We start from the raw sequence: 15,175 nt of genomic DNA, 5'->3' as shown, positions 1-15,175 counted from the left end.
AAGAAAAAAGGGCAATGAGAGTAAACCTAAAGTGGAAAACAAAATGGGGAGAAAGACTACGGCGAGACAGAAAGTGAGGTGAGAGATGAGAAGAGAGAGGATGTGAGAAAACTAAAGACGGAGGCCGAAGAAATGGAATGAGGGTGAATGAAAAGGAGCAGGGGCACAGACACAATGGGCAAGCGACAGAGATAAAGTGTGAAATGTCTCCCTCTCTTCTTTCATTAAAACACATACTAAAACATAATGTTACACTTTTTTTTTTAAACAAATTCATTGATCACTTGTCTTTAAACTAACACTACAGTGTTTTCCTCTCTTTCACTTATTCCCGAACCCAACACACACATTGCCTCTAATTAGAAAACATTTCTTTTTCAATTTTATCATCTGTCAGTGTCTGTGGTGTTTCTTTGTTTTCTCTTCCCTATTCTCCATTTAATCCTGTCTTCTTTCATTTCATTCCACCAGTTTGGACTCGTGACAGGTAGGCTGACAGATTTACAGATACTTCTCATCTCCTACTCTGAGACGGAAAAAAACAAACACGCGCACACACACACACACACACACACACACTAGACTGTCTGGTTGTGTCAACAGTTTTGAATTCTTGCTGGCAAGCGTGAGCCACTTCATTGATTAAACATGGCAGGAAGTGAAGACCAATAAATAACCTTTACAGATCAGCGCTAAGTGCATTTTTTAAAATGACGAGTAGCCATCGAGGCACAGGTCCAGCCCCATGTCCATCGCAGCCAGATGACAAACTCTGTACTGCAATCATTAGGAAAAAGCAAGCTGCAGATTCAGACTCCTCACACTGGCAAAATTGCACATTAAGACAAGGAGATGGAAGCTCACTCATACCGTCAATGTCGAGAAACCTTGACAGTCTCACTGGCAAAAACTGATTGAAATAAAGTGATATCCTCTAAAAAAACCAACAAACAAAAGAACAGAAACTATTTTAGGCTTTTGGCTTGCAGGCAGAAAAGAGTGACTACTGCTCCTACAATTCAACCAAAGCACGACAGGAAGAGAAATATTAAAAGAAGAAAACATAATTTGGTGAATTCACTTAGTTGCAGGTTTGATGCCTTTATTACAACTAATGGATTTTACACCAAATATTAAGTTGTATTTATTTTAAAACAATCTGTTCCACCATTATTAAAAGTTTGGGCCATCTGATACAAAAGGTACTACGTTCAGTTAAGTGAAAACCTGATATTGTGAACTTTCATCACATATCCATATTTCTTTACTCAAACCCAAAAGGTCACTCCAATACTTTTGGGTGGCGACTGCGTATAAACCACGTAATGCTAATTCGACATGACTAAATATCACATTATTAAATACTAGAGATAGTGGGAATGGTGTCAACCACATATTTCACTCTCAGCAGCACCAATAGTTGTGTAATCATGGCCATAGTAACACACAAAATCAAAAGTAGTAGTTGTCGTGCTAATATTCAGTAGCAGCAGTGTCAGTGGAAGCAATGACGCCAGTTTGAGTTTCTAACCGACGCCTCGCCGTAACCAATAAATCATTAAACCTCTGTAGTTTTTTTTAATGTTTCATGTGGCATATTGGATACTGACACTGACTCATTAGCTCTTCTGTGCTTCTTCCTACATTTAGTTTCACTGGCTGGTTTACCAGGAAGCATGCTGCATATTTGGCCTTCCCCATCTGCCATGGAAGGGCACAATGAAGTGTTTGTGCACCTCTGGTCTGTGTCCCCTGTCTCCCCCCACCGCCGCCCCTCCATCCTCCTTCCTTTAAGCCACAGATGTTCCCAGTGCCATCCCACTAAAGCGCCTCCAGATAAGACTGGGTTCTGTGTTTGCAAGTTGCAAAAAGCCACAAAAGTCCAACAGGGCTCCATGGGAACCGAGTGGCTTGCTTTGATAGTGCAGTCATGCAGACTTTTTGGCATGTTTGCTCCACCCGTACATAAGGGAATCTTTGTGAGAAATGTGGGGACGGACGCTACGGCCAGCAAATTAAAGCAGACCGCAGCGATGACTGTCCATTTGTCATAGGTGGACAATGAATGACCACACTGCTGAAAATAGTAAACACTGGACAGTAGCAGTAGTCAACAGTGAACAATTAGCCAAGGAACTCAGTGGGAGGAAATTCATATTTGTCATGTGGGAAGGAACTGACATATTTTTGCAGTGTTTTCACATCACTCCCGTCTAATTCTAGACCCCTCGTTATTGCATTACAGGGAAGGGAGTTGCGTACCTTCCTCTCTCACTGGCGAGAGCATCGATCTCATCAAAGAAGACGATGGAGGGAGCGACGGCTCTCGCCTTCCGAAACACCTGCAAGCAGTGTCAGCAACAATAGAGAGGAGGAAAACAGGACAACTCTTCAATGGGACCAGTGAATCATTCTCCGCCAAATGTTCGCACAAACATACACAGGAAATACAGCGCTCATTAATGTCATACGTGATGTCTCAGCACATCCGTTCATTATATACAGAGAATGTCAGTTTGCATAACTTTCTTTAACGTAACCAAAATACTAACAATCTATTGCAAACTATGCCATTATAACAACACAAAAGATCATGGGTACTTACCTCCCTTACAGCTCTTTCAGACTCCCCCACATACTTGCTCAGTAATTCTGGCCCCTGGGAGAAAAGTGGGGTTCAGCATTATATTACGTAATGATCAAGCAAGAGTTCTATGATTTGGTTCAGGGCACCAAATCCATAAAAACAAAAAACAAAACAACAGTAACTGGATTCCTCGAGAGGATGTGTAAAATATCTGAGGCCGAACACTAAAGAGATAATCATCAGCAGAGCTGTGGTGACGGCTCAAGGTCATGTTTGGAATACTGTAGCATCTGGCAGCGCTGGGTTTGCACATGGTTCAAACTGAGAGCTACAAATCGGAGAGCGCACCAGTGCTGGTGCTCTGTGGTGTCTTTTGGACATTAGAAAGGGGGAACACAGTAAAACAGTGAGCATGGAAATGCCAGTGAAGGACAGCTGCATGTGTGTGTGTTACATGGCTGCACAGTACTAATTACACTGTGTGTACTTTTTATTTTCTTCAATGTGAGCAAATGAGTGCAAAACTTTTTTCCCATTATTTGGCATTTCAGTGTGAACATGAGACCTTTTTTAACACAATGCTGTTTTCATCTGTTGCCTGCATTTTTCAGATATAGCTGCCTTATGATGGACACAAACATCATCTAACATTACTTTCAGTATTACAACCACACATTGTATTCCCATCACCCCGATTTTAAATGAACTTCCAATTCCCCGTCTCTTCTTCTGCAGATCAACATCCACTCAACCCCCTGAAGAACTTCCTCTCCTGCAATCCACCCTTTCAACACCTCTGGGTTGACGGCGGAGACGACACTTAACTCCCAGCCCTTTTGTCTCCCGCAGTAAGTGTGGAGGCTGACTCATTAATCCCAGGTTCCTCTCTCTGTGGCAGAGCCAAGGGCTGGACATGGTGAGTTGACACTGAAGAGATATGAGCTCTGTGTGTGACCGTGTGTGTGTGTGTGTGTGTGTGTGTGTGTGTCTGTGTGCACACATGCATCTGCGGATGTGAGTGTGTTTGAGTGGCTGCAGAGGGAGGAAACTGAAATTGACAAGATGATAATAGGGCTTTTTTATGCAGAGGAAACAGACTGAGCCTTAAAGTATCCACATTTAAATGTGGATAACGTATCTATGTCAAAGCAACCGCTGCACTGGAAAAACCCGATACTGTTGTTGCAGATGCTGGAGAGCGGCTTTCAGCGGGAGGGACAGGATGTTTTTAACCCTTTTCATAGAGCGGATTCACTTTCTCGTGGCTTGAAATACTCTTCATGAGATTACAGTAGCCCTCTTGTAAATTTCATGTTTGTGCGATTCAATAAATAATCAACAACAGTGGTGATGTCGACCTATACAATACTAGAGTATAAGTGGAAACCCACAACAACTTGTGCATTAAAAGCTTGGCGACGCTTTAAATGAATGCAAATATGTAGTAACAGGTTTTTTTTTTTTAACTGTTTAATATTTTTATAGATTTCCTAATAACTCTTTTAAAGTATTTTTTGAGAAATCACAATTGTGGCCATATGAAAAACTTGAGCGCAGCGTAGTCAATGGTAACAAAAATAAGAAAGAAGTGAGAAAGAAAACCTTAGCTTGACAATTAACTGCTGAAACAACACACAAAGCCAAATTTAGAAACAGCCAGCAAGTCACAGCATCATTCACCGGCGACACTGGTTAAGTGCTTCTGTCGAAGCTTTCTGTCTTGCATGGCAACAACTTTGAAAATATTCACTGATCCACAATTCAGCAAGCTGATCAATCAATCTCTGTCAACCGGGCCTGGGTGGCTGGGTGTGCGGTTGACAGTGGGGGTGGCAGAGAGAAGGAAGTGATGAATGAGGGGGGACAAACACAAAAGGTCAAAGGTCAGAAAATGGAGGCTCTTGGCAGAGGAAGTTAGTCAGTCAGACCACCTTCAGGTCATTGAGGAAACATCTTTCAAACCAAACCAGTATCGTGGGAATGAAATTCCTAACGAGTGAATCTAATCTGATGCTGAACATTTAGTACAAGGCAGAAAGTATTGGGAAGTACGGAGGTGAAGGTCAGTGTGGAGGGCAGTCATGTATTAACTGCAACCACAGTGTTTCCTTATAGCCATGTAGTTCCCGAGCACAAGAATTATATTCATTATACGAGAGTAAGACTGCAATCACATTATTTTACCATCACAATAAATGAGACTTTTGAAAAGTTATTCTGATTATGAAAACTCACTTTAATAGCCAGGAAGTTGAGTCCGCTTTCGTTAGCCAGAGCCTTGGCTATCATGGTCTTGGAGCAGCCCGGGGGCCCGTAGAGCAACACTCCCTTAGGCGGCTGGATCCCCATGCGGGTGAAAGCTTCAGGGTGCCTCAGAGGCCACTCAACCACCTGCTTAAGTTTCAACTTCACCTCCGCCATCCCACCTACATCCGACCAGCGAACCTGGGAATAGGAAACAAGCTAATTATTTAATTAGTGGGTGACAGGATTTTTTTTTTTTGATAATCTACATTTACATGGCTGTGTCACATGGCGATATACAATATGAAACAGAAGACCTTGTCAGGCATACACGACTAAACTACTACCGGGAGGAACTGTTGGACCAGACTAAACAAACTTTATCCTGCCAGATCCCAAGGACAAAGTATGTGTAATGTCCAACTGAGCCCGTGGGTGAACAGAGCAGGTTAACTGTCTGCCGAATTCACAGCAAGCAAGCGCTGCATCGTGCAGATGGCATTGTTCCATGTGCAGTGAACAAACACTGCAACTTCCCAAGCGCACTTTTTGTATCTTGCCCTGATTCCTGCGCGCTCTAGCCAGGCCGCGCAATTCGCCTAAATCACATGTGTTTCCAGAAAGGCAGAACAGGAATCATGCCAACAATCTCCCGTTTTAATTTTTGTGGCAAAGGGCAAATCCAGGAAATGCCCAAAACTGATTCTCTGGACCTTCACCAGAGTTCATATGAGGAAATGGGCACACAATCAGGCCGCTCATTAATAAAGCATGGATTATGGTTTTTGCATGGATTTTTCAAGGTGCGATGGAAAGTTAATAACAAATGTATTATTATTATTATTTTTTTTACTTTTTCAACCTTAAGGGAGTCGCACCGAACGTGCCAGCCTCTGTGAATCCATGAGCCTGAATGTCTTTCTGCATTAACTGTAAAAAGGCCACAAATTGGTAATAAATAGAAAAAGTAGTAGTAGAGAAAGCAAAAGGAAAAACGTAGTGGTGATAGAAGTAGCAGTGATTGATGCATAGTACAATAGAGGTAGTAGACAAAGTAGAACAAACAAGTAAAGGTACAAGCCTAGTAGAACTATTACCAGCAGCAAACCTGTGTGGGAAAAGAGAAGTCATAGTAATAGAATAAAAACTTGTCTTTAAGATGTAGACCAATAAAAAGTAGTAGCAGATGGAGCCATGAAGAACATTGTACCGCAAGAAGAAGATGAAGTCACAGCAGCCAATGCATCAGATCAACCAATCAAACAATAACACGTAATTCAACCAGATGCATCATTTGGTTCCTGCGGGGCCAATAACAAGTGACAATAACAAGAGGTCAAGTTCGAATGGCTGTTTACCACAGTTTGGAAAACCCTACTCCGACTCCTACAGTATCCTACAGTTTGAATCTGTGTCAGGTCAAACACCAACACGCCACAACCGACCAAACCTGATGTTCTCTTGTAACCCGTGCTGAGGAACCTTTTAAACTTTCTGCTGCAGAGCACTGCCAGTTCTTTTAGAGTGATGACGGGGGTCAGGGAGAGTGCGGAGAAATGAAATATAAAAGCATATCTGGAAGCAGACAGAAGGCCCGGGTTGAATCAGGGAGACTCTGGACGGAGTGAACAACAACAGAGGGAGCTGGCCAACAGCTGTCTGTCTGACAGATGGAGGAAGGGAGGAAGGAGCGAGAGAGTCTGGCAGTGGACAACCGGAGGAGATAAAGCAGATAAGGAAGAGAAATCATCCTCCAAATCCCTCTTTCTTCCTTCTTGTTTCTTTCTTCATTTCCCATCTCTCTCTACCTCACTTTTTCAGCTCGGCTCTGTCCATACCTCCTTTCCCCCCCTCCTCCATTTCTTTCCATTCTGCATGTCATCTCTCTCTCTCTTTTTCTTATCAGTCTTACCTACTGTACTGTACTGCCTCTCTCGGATTACAGTCACATGCACATACAATATTGGCAGAAATTTGTACAATATGCATATACACAGCAGCCTGGTTACAGTACAGTCCTTGTACACACACACACACACAGCAGGTCAGTAATCAGAATTCTTCCCTATTTCTGTACTGTTTCTCATTAGGCTGCCTCTGCGTATGAATTTCACAAAGGGCAAATGATTCTTCCCATATCCATACAGCCACAAAGAGCCACATGATGTAGGCTAAATTTCATCCTCTTGCCCGTGTCCACACCAAACACCATATGCCATGTCAGATCCAAGTGTGCATCTGCTGTCCACGTTTGAGTATATTCGATCCGTTGTGTCACTTTCACTTTGTATCAAAACTCTAAACAAGATTACTTGAATCTAACTTTGTGCCACTATTATGCCCCATTTCTCCACTGCACTGTTACAATGAGACGTGCCCTGTCTGAAGTGTTGAGCCAAGTTTCCATCAAACTTCCACAAATTTGGCAAGAAAAGTAAATAAATGCAACCTTCCAATCCCTAATGTTAATGAATTTTAGGAGTTAGGCACATCAAAATAAAAAAGCAATAATCAGCCCTTCAAGTGGCATAAAACTACTGTAGAAAGAAGACTTTCGTCCAAATTTCAATTACAAACCTTGTTCCTAATGCCCAGACAATTAAAACGAGTTTTCCCTGAGTACACAATTGATTAGTTGTGATAAATCAGGCTTTAATCTTCTCGATTTATTAAATGTGCAAGCTGTTTATCGAGTAAAAATACCAGATCTGGTCTGGTGGCTCAATGGGTAGAGCATCAGGCTGGGATGACCAAGTCTGCAGGATCATATCCCAGCCATTGTGCCAGGTGTGTACCCGAGTGGGACAATTCCTGGATGCCCGTGGCTGCCCCCTCCCCCCTCCCCTACAGTGTTCATCTACCGTCCATTCGCCCCACATCCTTGTTTCTTCTCTGTCTTATCTATGCCATATCTTGCTGTCTGTACTGAATGTTGCTGCATAGCCCTCTCCCTCTTTTTAACTTCCTCCTCCTCCGCCCCTACATGCTCACTCCCCCCCCCCCAATCCCTCCGTTCTCCATCCAGAGGTAACACATCCCAGGCCACCGGCGCCGTCTCCGGGGAACGAAGCACCTAATGGAAACTTGGCATCTGGCCACAGGCATACCGAGCAATTTATGGACAGCGTTGAGCGAGAGGAAAAGACAAACGGAGGAGAGGAAGGGAGTGAGAGGGAGGAGCGGTTTAGAGATGGTGAGATAGGCTGGAAGCTGGCGAGGGAGTCATGCTCTTTTTGACAGGCCAGAGAGGAATTAAAGAAAATAAAGAGCGGAGTAAGAAAAAAGGCAGCCGTGAAATATGTTATACTCAGAGATGGGGGTGTTAAGTATAAGAGATGACAGGTAAAGAGATGGGAAAGGACAGAGGCAACAGTGCAAAGAGAGGTTCTGTGGCCTACAGAGGCAAAAGGTTTATAGTGACACAGGTTAAACACTATTTAGCTGAATTGTGTAATGTAGAACAAACGTTTCAGCCTTCATTCCAGCTTCTTAAGTCCAGAACTCTGTTAACTCAAGACTGTTGAAGGCCACTGTATTGACATCAACATATTATCACGAAATAGTGGGAACAGTTTTTCCCTGTTGAGAAGGGATATTGTGTGTTGGAACAACACACAGAGACAAATAAATCAAACGAATATTAATTATAGTGAACAAAACAACAACAACAACAAAAAAAACTGCAGGGTTAGCATAAGCCAAACATCTGAGATTAGAGAACTTATTATTTACATCAGCACCATAAAGTCACCAGGCAAGATGGAATGTTTCTCCTGAACTTCGTCCCCGTTTCGTGAAATTATGCTTGCGCAGTCTAATATATTGAGGTTAACAGTTCACCGCTGATGGTGGAAACCGCAGTTGACAAGACAATCTTGACTCTAGGTTCACATTCTGAGAATGTCTTCCGGTTTGCGAACTTCACATATCTACTAAGACCGTAAATAATGTGGCTCTGCACTGCGTTATGGAGCTGAGCTGCAGCCTGAAAGTCACTCGTTCAACTAACATTAACAGCTTCCCATTTCAGCCGCCGCTAATCTTCGTTGTTTCAAAGAGTGTCGAACAGCAGATCTGATCAGCTCTCAACTAACGAGATTGCTCTTTGCAAGTCGGCAGAGAAATAGCTTCAGCACGGCCCCACCGTGCGTAAAACAAAGATTCTTCATGTAGCTGGATGCATCACTCCGCCGAACATTCAGGGTGGATTGTTTTAACACAAATAAGGTGTCTGCATCAGGTTCTGTTTATACTGATTATCTTTGGTACAAACATTAATTGCACTTAAATTACTCGAACACATTTTAGAACAGTCCTTCGTTTATCTATCCTCGAAGATTCCTATGAGGGATGCTGGCCGAGCACCACTCAAAAAGGCCCGATGTCCACCCACTATAGTCTGTAGTGACACACGAAAAGTCTATATGAAAACAGCTGGTCCAGATCAAGTCAGTGACCCTTGAACTAAGAGGATTTTGTCAGTGGCTTTATATGAATTTCGTTCGGTTTTAGTTTACTACTTCCAAAAGTATATTTTATCAACTATATCAACATTGATTTGATACCTAAATTTCATTTAATTGCATGTGACTGGTAAAATACAAGGTATTAAAACATTTCAGGGATATTAGAGCTGTTGCACTGGAGTACTTTGCCAAAGGTTTATATTCCCCATGTTCCTTGTTTTTACCACACGGGAGTAAAAATTGTGCTACTTCTTGCTATGTGGTAAGTTCATGTGGACAAAGCAGTAGAAATATTCATTCCATGGTATGCGATGTGAATACATCTGATTCCGACTTAGTGGTTTGGGAGTTTTAAAGGCCCCCAGCATGTTCTTTTAGTGACACTTGGCAGCCAATCATCTGAATACAAATGGGATACTTAGCTATCCCCCCCCCCCCCTCCTAAGGAAGCAGATGTGCAGTACAGCACTGTCTCATGGCCCCCCTTGCTTGATGCATTCTTTGGTTAAAATTCTGCAGACATATTGGAGTCATTCTAAAAAAAATTAACAATATAAAGAAACAATAATTGCAAGGTGCTTTTTGTCACGAATGAAGTGTCTGCAGAATTAGAAGGCAATGTTTTGACTCACACCTCGCTGTGCTGTGTTTTTCCCCCCTTTTCCCTCGATTCCTTTTTGTACAATACCCAGTTATTATCTTTTACTGTTGTTTTCTGAACTTTACAAGGGACCTCTGAGGCACTAGCCCTTTGATGGGGTGAAGAGGAGGGTGTGGAGAACTTTTCAGACTAAAAAAAAAGAGAGAAATAAATGGGCTTATTATACATCTGCCAAATTAAAACATTAAAGCGAGACTGTATGGTGGAAGATTATTAATTAAAAAGAGCAGTGATGGGTAAACGAAAACAAAGTCAGAAACCAAACAAGAGATTGAGTATATGCTTTCATGTTATTTACATGTAAACATAATGTCAACTGAGAGGCATAATGTGTAAAATTCTAATCTCTAGATCTGCGAAGGTTTCTGAGGAACTCGAGGCGTGCATTCATCCAGCACCACTGGAAGTTTCTTATATAAAATGGATTAGAAACAAATGTTTGCACTCATGTGGATATAATCAAGTGGCTGGCCTTTCAGCTGAGCTGCGCGCTAGGGGGATAGAAGAAAAAAAAAAATCATAATTTGAATCCAAAGTCAAAGTCAGCCCTCGCTCTTGTTTCCAGGAACTGGCCACAAGGACTGAATGTCTCTGAGTGAGCTCAGTGCAGAGCATTGAGAAAAAAGAAGGAAGGCGGGTGGGGTGAAAGGATAGGAAGGATATTTCTCCTCCTCCTCTCTTTTTTTTTTTTTTGGTTGCTGGCAACAACCGTCAGTGACCTGATCTGCTTTCAATTACCGGTGGAGGATGATGTTAGCCCTCTTCCTGTCCGTTATGTCTTGCACATGCAAACTCCAAAACATCCTGGAGTCTCACCACTGTCCTCTCATCTCTCCTTCCCCTCCCTCATTACCTCGTTCTCCCTTCATCCGCTAAGAGCAACATGATTCATCATCACTGCAGTGGAGGGTAAAATGGCCATGGGTTCGTTTCCACTCTTCCTCAACCTGACCCTGTCTTTTAAGTGCTAGTGTTTCCGTGGTCAGTGGTCCAAAGAGCAGTTTAGGGCTTTTCTGAATGTGCATTTGAGGTAAAAAGAGTTGAAACAAGCAGTGATTTAGTTTCAGTCGTAAATTTGTGCTGTATGTTAGGACTGCGTGATATAAACAGGTCTGCTTCCTTTTGGGGCAGCTGCATGGTTGAATCCAGCCGAGACGCAGCTAATTGTGATCATAAACATAGTATCCAATACAGAATGTGTCATTACAAGTTAGGAAAGGAGAGCAGCATGCAGGTCCAGCTGAAATGTAACCAAATCATTCTTTTTTCTTCAGCTAGTGTGTCTCGCTGTCGACCCACTGTATCTCAATGCGAGGTGGAGGTCATTCACCCTTTGCCTCTGCATTCCTCTTATTCCAACAGCATTAATAAGACATTTCTTTATTAGTTACCAATTGATAATCAGGGCTTGTCTCTTTGTGGCTCCAAAACAAACGTGCAACTCAGGTTCTTACACTGTGCATTTGCATCTTTTGCACAAGCGGACTCTTGGCTTACTTGACATTAAGCATGGACATATTTTGGCAAGATTAAAGAAATACATCTGTCATTTTTCTGAGCCTGGAAAGCATCAATTTTCCAATTTTATGTCTTCCCTTTTGCTCCCTGACCAGTCCAACTTCAAACATCCCTTCATTCACATTTATAGCCACTTTCCACTGCAGGAACTGTTCCAGAGGGCTAGGAACCATTCCGCGCATGTCAATCAGAGGAACCAGAACTAAATTTAGTCACTCTGTTATAATTCCTAAAGTATAGCCAACACTAAAACTTTCAAATCAAAGTTATGTCAGCTTTTAAACTAGTCTAAAAAGAGAAGAGCATGTGCACAAATAAGCAGAAAGTAGTACTGTGGTACTGCCGGTTACTGAAGAAACTGACTGTGATGTTTTTTCTATTTGTATTTATTGAAATATATATTTAAGTCCTGAAATCACTTAACTAGCTCTATTCAGAAAGAATAATTCTAGAATGTTTGGTTTGTAGTTGACATGCAACATACGTCCTTTGATGTGCCTATTATTCATGCACACATCTCAGTAACAATGCGGAAACACTATATTGTGCAGCCGTAGCGCCAGTGATTGAGCGAGCTAACAGTACCTTGGGGACATCGATGGCCACCTCCCTCATGGCGCTGGGCTTCACAACAGACATGGCCCACTGGAGGTCCTGCAGAGTGACCGTCACTGTACCCATGAGCTGTTGGTCTGATGGTTGAGGCGAACCTCCCAGCGCTCGCCGCAGCGCACGCAAACCTGCAGAAAGAGCATTTACAAAAAAAAAGTGATTCTCTCGGTAAATAAGCTGAAGAAAAACGGTTTATTCAAATCAGGACCCTGACAAGTCAGCATAAAAAAAAAAAATCGCCATTGCTTAAATAGATAGAGGAATGACCGTTTTAACCAAATATATAACCACCAAACAAGTACAGTCAAGCTCTGATACTACAAAAGAAAAGGTGAATCATTTAGATAACAAAAGAGTGTGATTTGAGGCTTAGAAAGGGGTATAAAACTTGTGTTCGTTTGCCTAAAGAGAGATCGCTGGTGTCATTGTGGCTGGAGGGTTTCTATTGCAAACCCACATGCACCCAGTCCTTTATACTGAGAGCATTCAGGCTTGTACATGCTCTGATGGTACACACCTAGCAAATGCAAATCTCAAATTGAACACTAATTCCCCTTTTGATGGCAGAAATGATCGGGCTTGCAATATTGGGGAGAAAAAGAGATCAGGCCGAAGGGAAGAGAAGTGTAATTGGACTGCTTAGCATCTGAATAGCCTCGGTTCCAGGGTATGTCAAAATCTGAACAAGACGAAGACAGCAAATCAAACAGCGGTGTGTCAATATCAAGACTGAAGCTTTTGTTTCGGATTGCAAAAGAGTTCATTGCAAAATGATCGGAAGATAAAGTCGTGTCACAGACAGCTCTGCAACACGCCGAGGCGGTGTGAGAGTGCAAACGTACAACATATTCCCAAGAGGCAGATAGCACAACATATTTAATCACATAGCATATCAAGGGTTATTAAATATACATGCTCCTCCTGCATCACCCTAATATACAATAGATCCCTCGCTTTGTGACTGTATCCAGTTTTTTTAAAATCGTTTATTTATTAACTTAGTTAATCCAGTGTCTATGGTGCCAAACTGTTCTGCAATGGTTAAATCCCTTGCTCAAAGGAAGCTGCTGTATGTTAGCATGGCAATGGCGACTTCCTGTCATTCCGCTACAATAAGCACTTGAGTTCTTAACACTGTCAGGGAGGAAAATCGAGATTGATTGAAGGCCTTCCTACTGCATATTCTCACTGACATCAGAGAGGATGTTGAGCTGTGTCAACATAACGACAACACGAATATGCTGGTGATCACAGAAATCTTCGAATGCTTGCAACACGGCTAAGTACTTTAGTCAAGTGCTGACAATGTTTGTAATTTCCTCCAATTTCCTTTACTGAATAGCATGGTCTTCAGGTTGGTCTGGATGCAATACTGCATGCAATCATCATTAAAAGACGCCGGGATATTGTTTGCACATACACCGATGCAGAAAGCTACATGTGTGCTGCAGCCTAAACCCAGCTGTGCACATTTCACCCTTACAGGTGGTAAGAACAGAACTTCACTTTGTGAATTACACACAGAATGTGGGAAATGATTAGCAGTTACAAAAGGAGCCCACAACCAAGTTCCCAAGCCCAGCATTGGGTAATGCTGTATTAAACACAACAACTCCTAATGCACATGTGCACACACACACATCACACAGACACGCACACAGAAACTTTTGGCTTCCTCCTCTGAGATAAAGGGGGGAGGGGGGGGAGGCTACGGGCAGGAGCTGGGGTGATGAGTGCTGGAGGGGGAACGGACGTGGTCCAGGGCTGGGGGCCAGAGAGCAGACAAGAAGGGATTTATGATCAGACAAATCAGACAAGACTGCATCCTGTTTATATTTTCCAGGACCCGTTCGACTAGGAGCGGGACAGAGAGGCAGAGAGGAAGAGGAGAAGAGGAGGAGAAACACAATTAATGCAAGCAGGTTTATTATCAGTGAGCACACCAAGCTGAGGTCAATGTGTTCCCCAGAACTGGTTCCCTGGTGTAGGATGCGTTTTACTCGCTCTTGCACTCTACTTCCTTGCTTCTCGCTCTTGATCCCCAGAGGCCTAAACATGCCATCATCCCACCTGGCTGCTGCTTCAACTCCTCATCTGCATTAATGCTTCAGACCGGGGCTACTTAGACTGCACAAAAACATCTGGTTAGAGGGGAAGAGACGAGGCAAGACAGGAGAGGATGTGGAAGGAAGCTGGGGCAAGGAGGGAAAGGGAGCACCAGCCACAACAGCATACGCACCATCACCAGCTGCCTGCCCTGTGAAGGTGGAGGGCCTCGGCGTCTTTCACAGTTATTTACTGCTGTTAACTGAAAAAAATGAAATTAACTTCTAACAACAAGTAGAAATCCTAAATTCTGTGAGAAGAATCCTGTAAGAAGAAGAATAATAACAAGAAGAAGAATCTGTAAGAAAAACATTGAAAAGCCCTGCAACATGCCAAAAAACACACGCACCATGTTGTATGTATGGGCTGTCTGCAAAGTTAAAATAGCTTCTTCATTATTCACACGTTGCTCTTTTGCCCTTTTTCCAAAACAGCTATGGAGCACAGTCACTAGCATGCTCCAGATTTGTGCAAAAACTTTATTCCATCAATCCAGCAGGCATAGACTGAGAGCTTCCGGTCAGTAGTACACTGTATGCAGGCCTCAGGATCTGAATAATGCAGTTGCCAAATGTTTAATTAACGGTTTGCTAAAATCATATGAATGTATCTGGAGTGAATCTACCACTTTGCCAGAAGTGATGAAAAGCCTTGCAGGGAAACAGCAAGGCTGTGTCCAGGGGGGGAAATGGGGTCCATCAGCCGCAGAGCTGTGAGTGGCTTGGACGCCTGGAGGGCAGCGGAAACTTAATTCAACAATGTGACTTTAACATTTTGCTTTAGGGATTCTCTCTCTCCTGACTGCTCTTGGCTGACTCCAAGCACACATTTGGTTTAGTTATGAAAACATCCGATGGGAAGGGAGCAGGAAAAAAAAAAAGAAAGAAAAAAAAAAGGCAACACAACACAATTTAATCTAAACCTTATGTGGACTCATTTTCCTCCATTTCTTGGACTCGCTCTTTCCAGAAAGCTTCAAAT

At 42.8% G+C, this 15,175-nt stretch overlaps 1 protein-coding gene across 1 annotated transcript in view; it reads right to left on the bottom strand.

The window, feature by feature from the left end:
• The window catches only part of afg2a (AFG2 AAA ATPase homolog A), a 100,298-nt gene that overhangs the window by 71,600 nt on the left and 13,523 nt on the right, over positions 1–15,175 (bottom strand). The window contains exons 11-14 of the mRNA XM_067519505.1: positions 12,062–12,216; positions 4,823–5,032; positions 2,606–2,659; positions 2,263–2,342 (exon numbers count right to left, since the gene is read on the bottom strand). Of these exons, the coding sequence (XP_067375606.1) occupies positions 2,263–2,342; positions 2,606–2,659; positions 4,823–5,032; positions 12,062–12,216 (499 nt within the window). The remainder of the gene's footprint in view (positions 1–2,262; positions 2,343–2,605; positions 2,660–4,822; positions 5,033–12,061; positions 12,217–15,175) is intronic.

This window comes from Channa argus, chromosome 10, assembly GCF_033026475.1.
Source record: "Channa argus isolate prfri chromosome 10, Channa argus male v1.0, whole genome shotgun sequence".
Taxonomy (NCBI): domain Eukaryota; kingdom Metazoa; phylum Chordata; class Actinopteri; order Anabantiformes; family Channidae; genus Channa; species Channa argus.
Note: the sequence above shows the minus strand (reverse complement) of the source record. Positions and strands in the feature narration are given on the sequence as shown.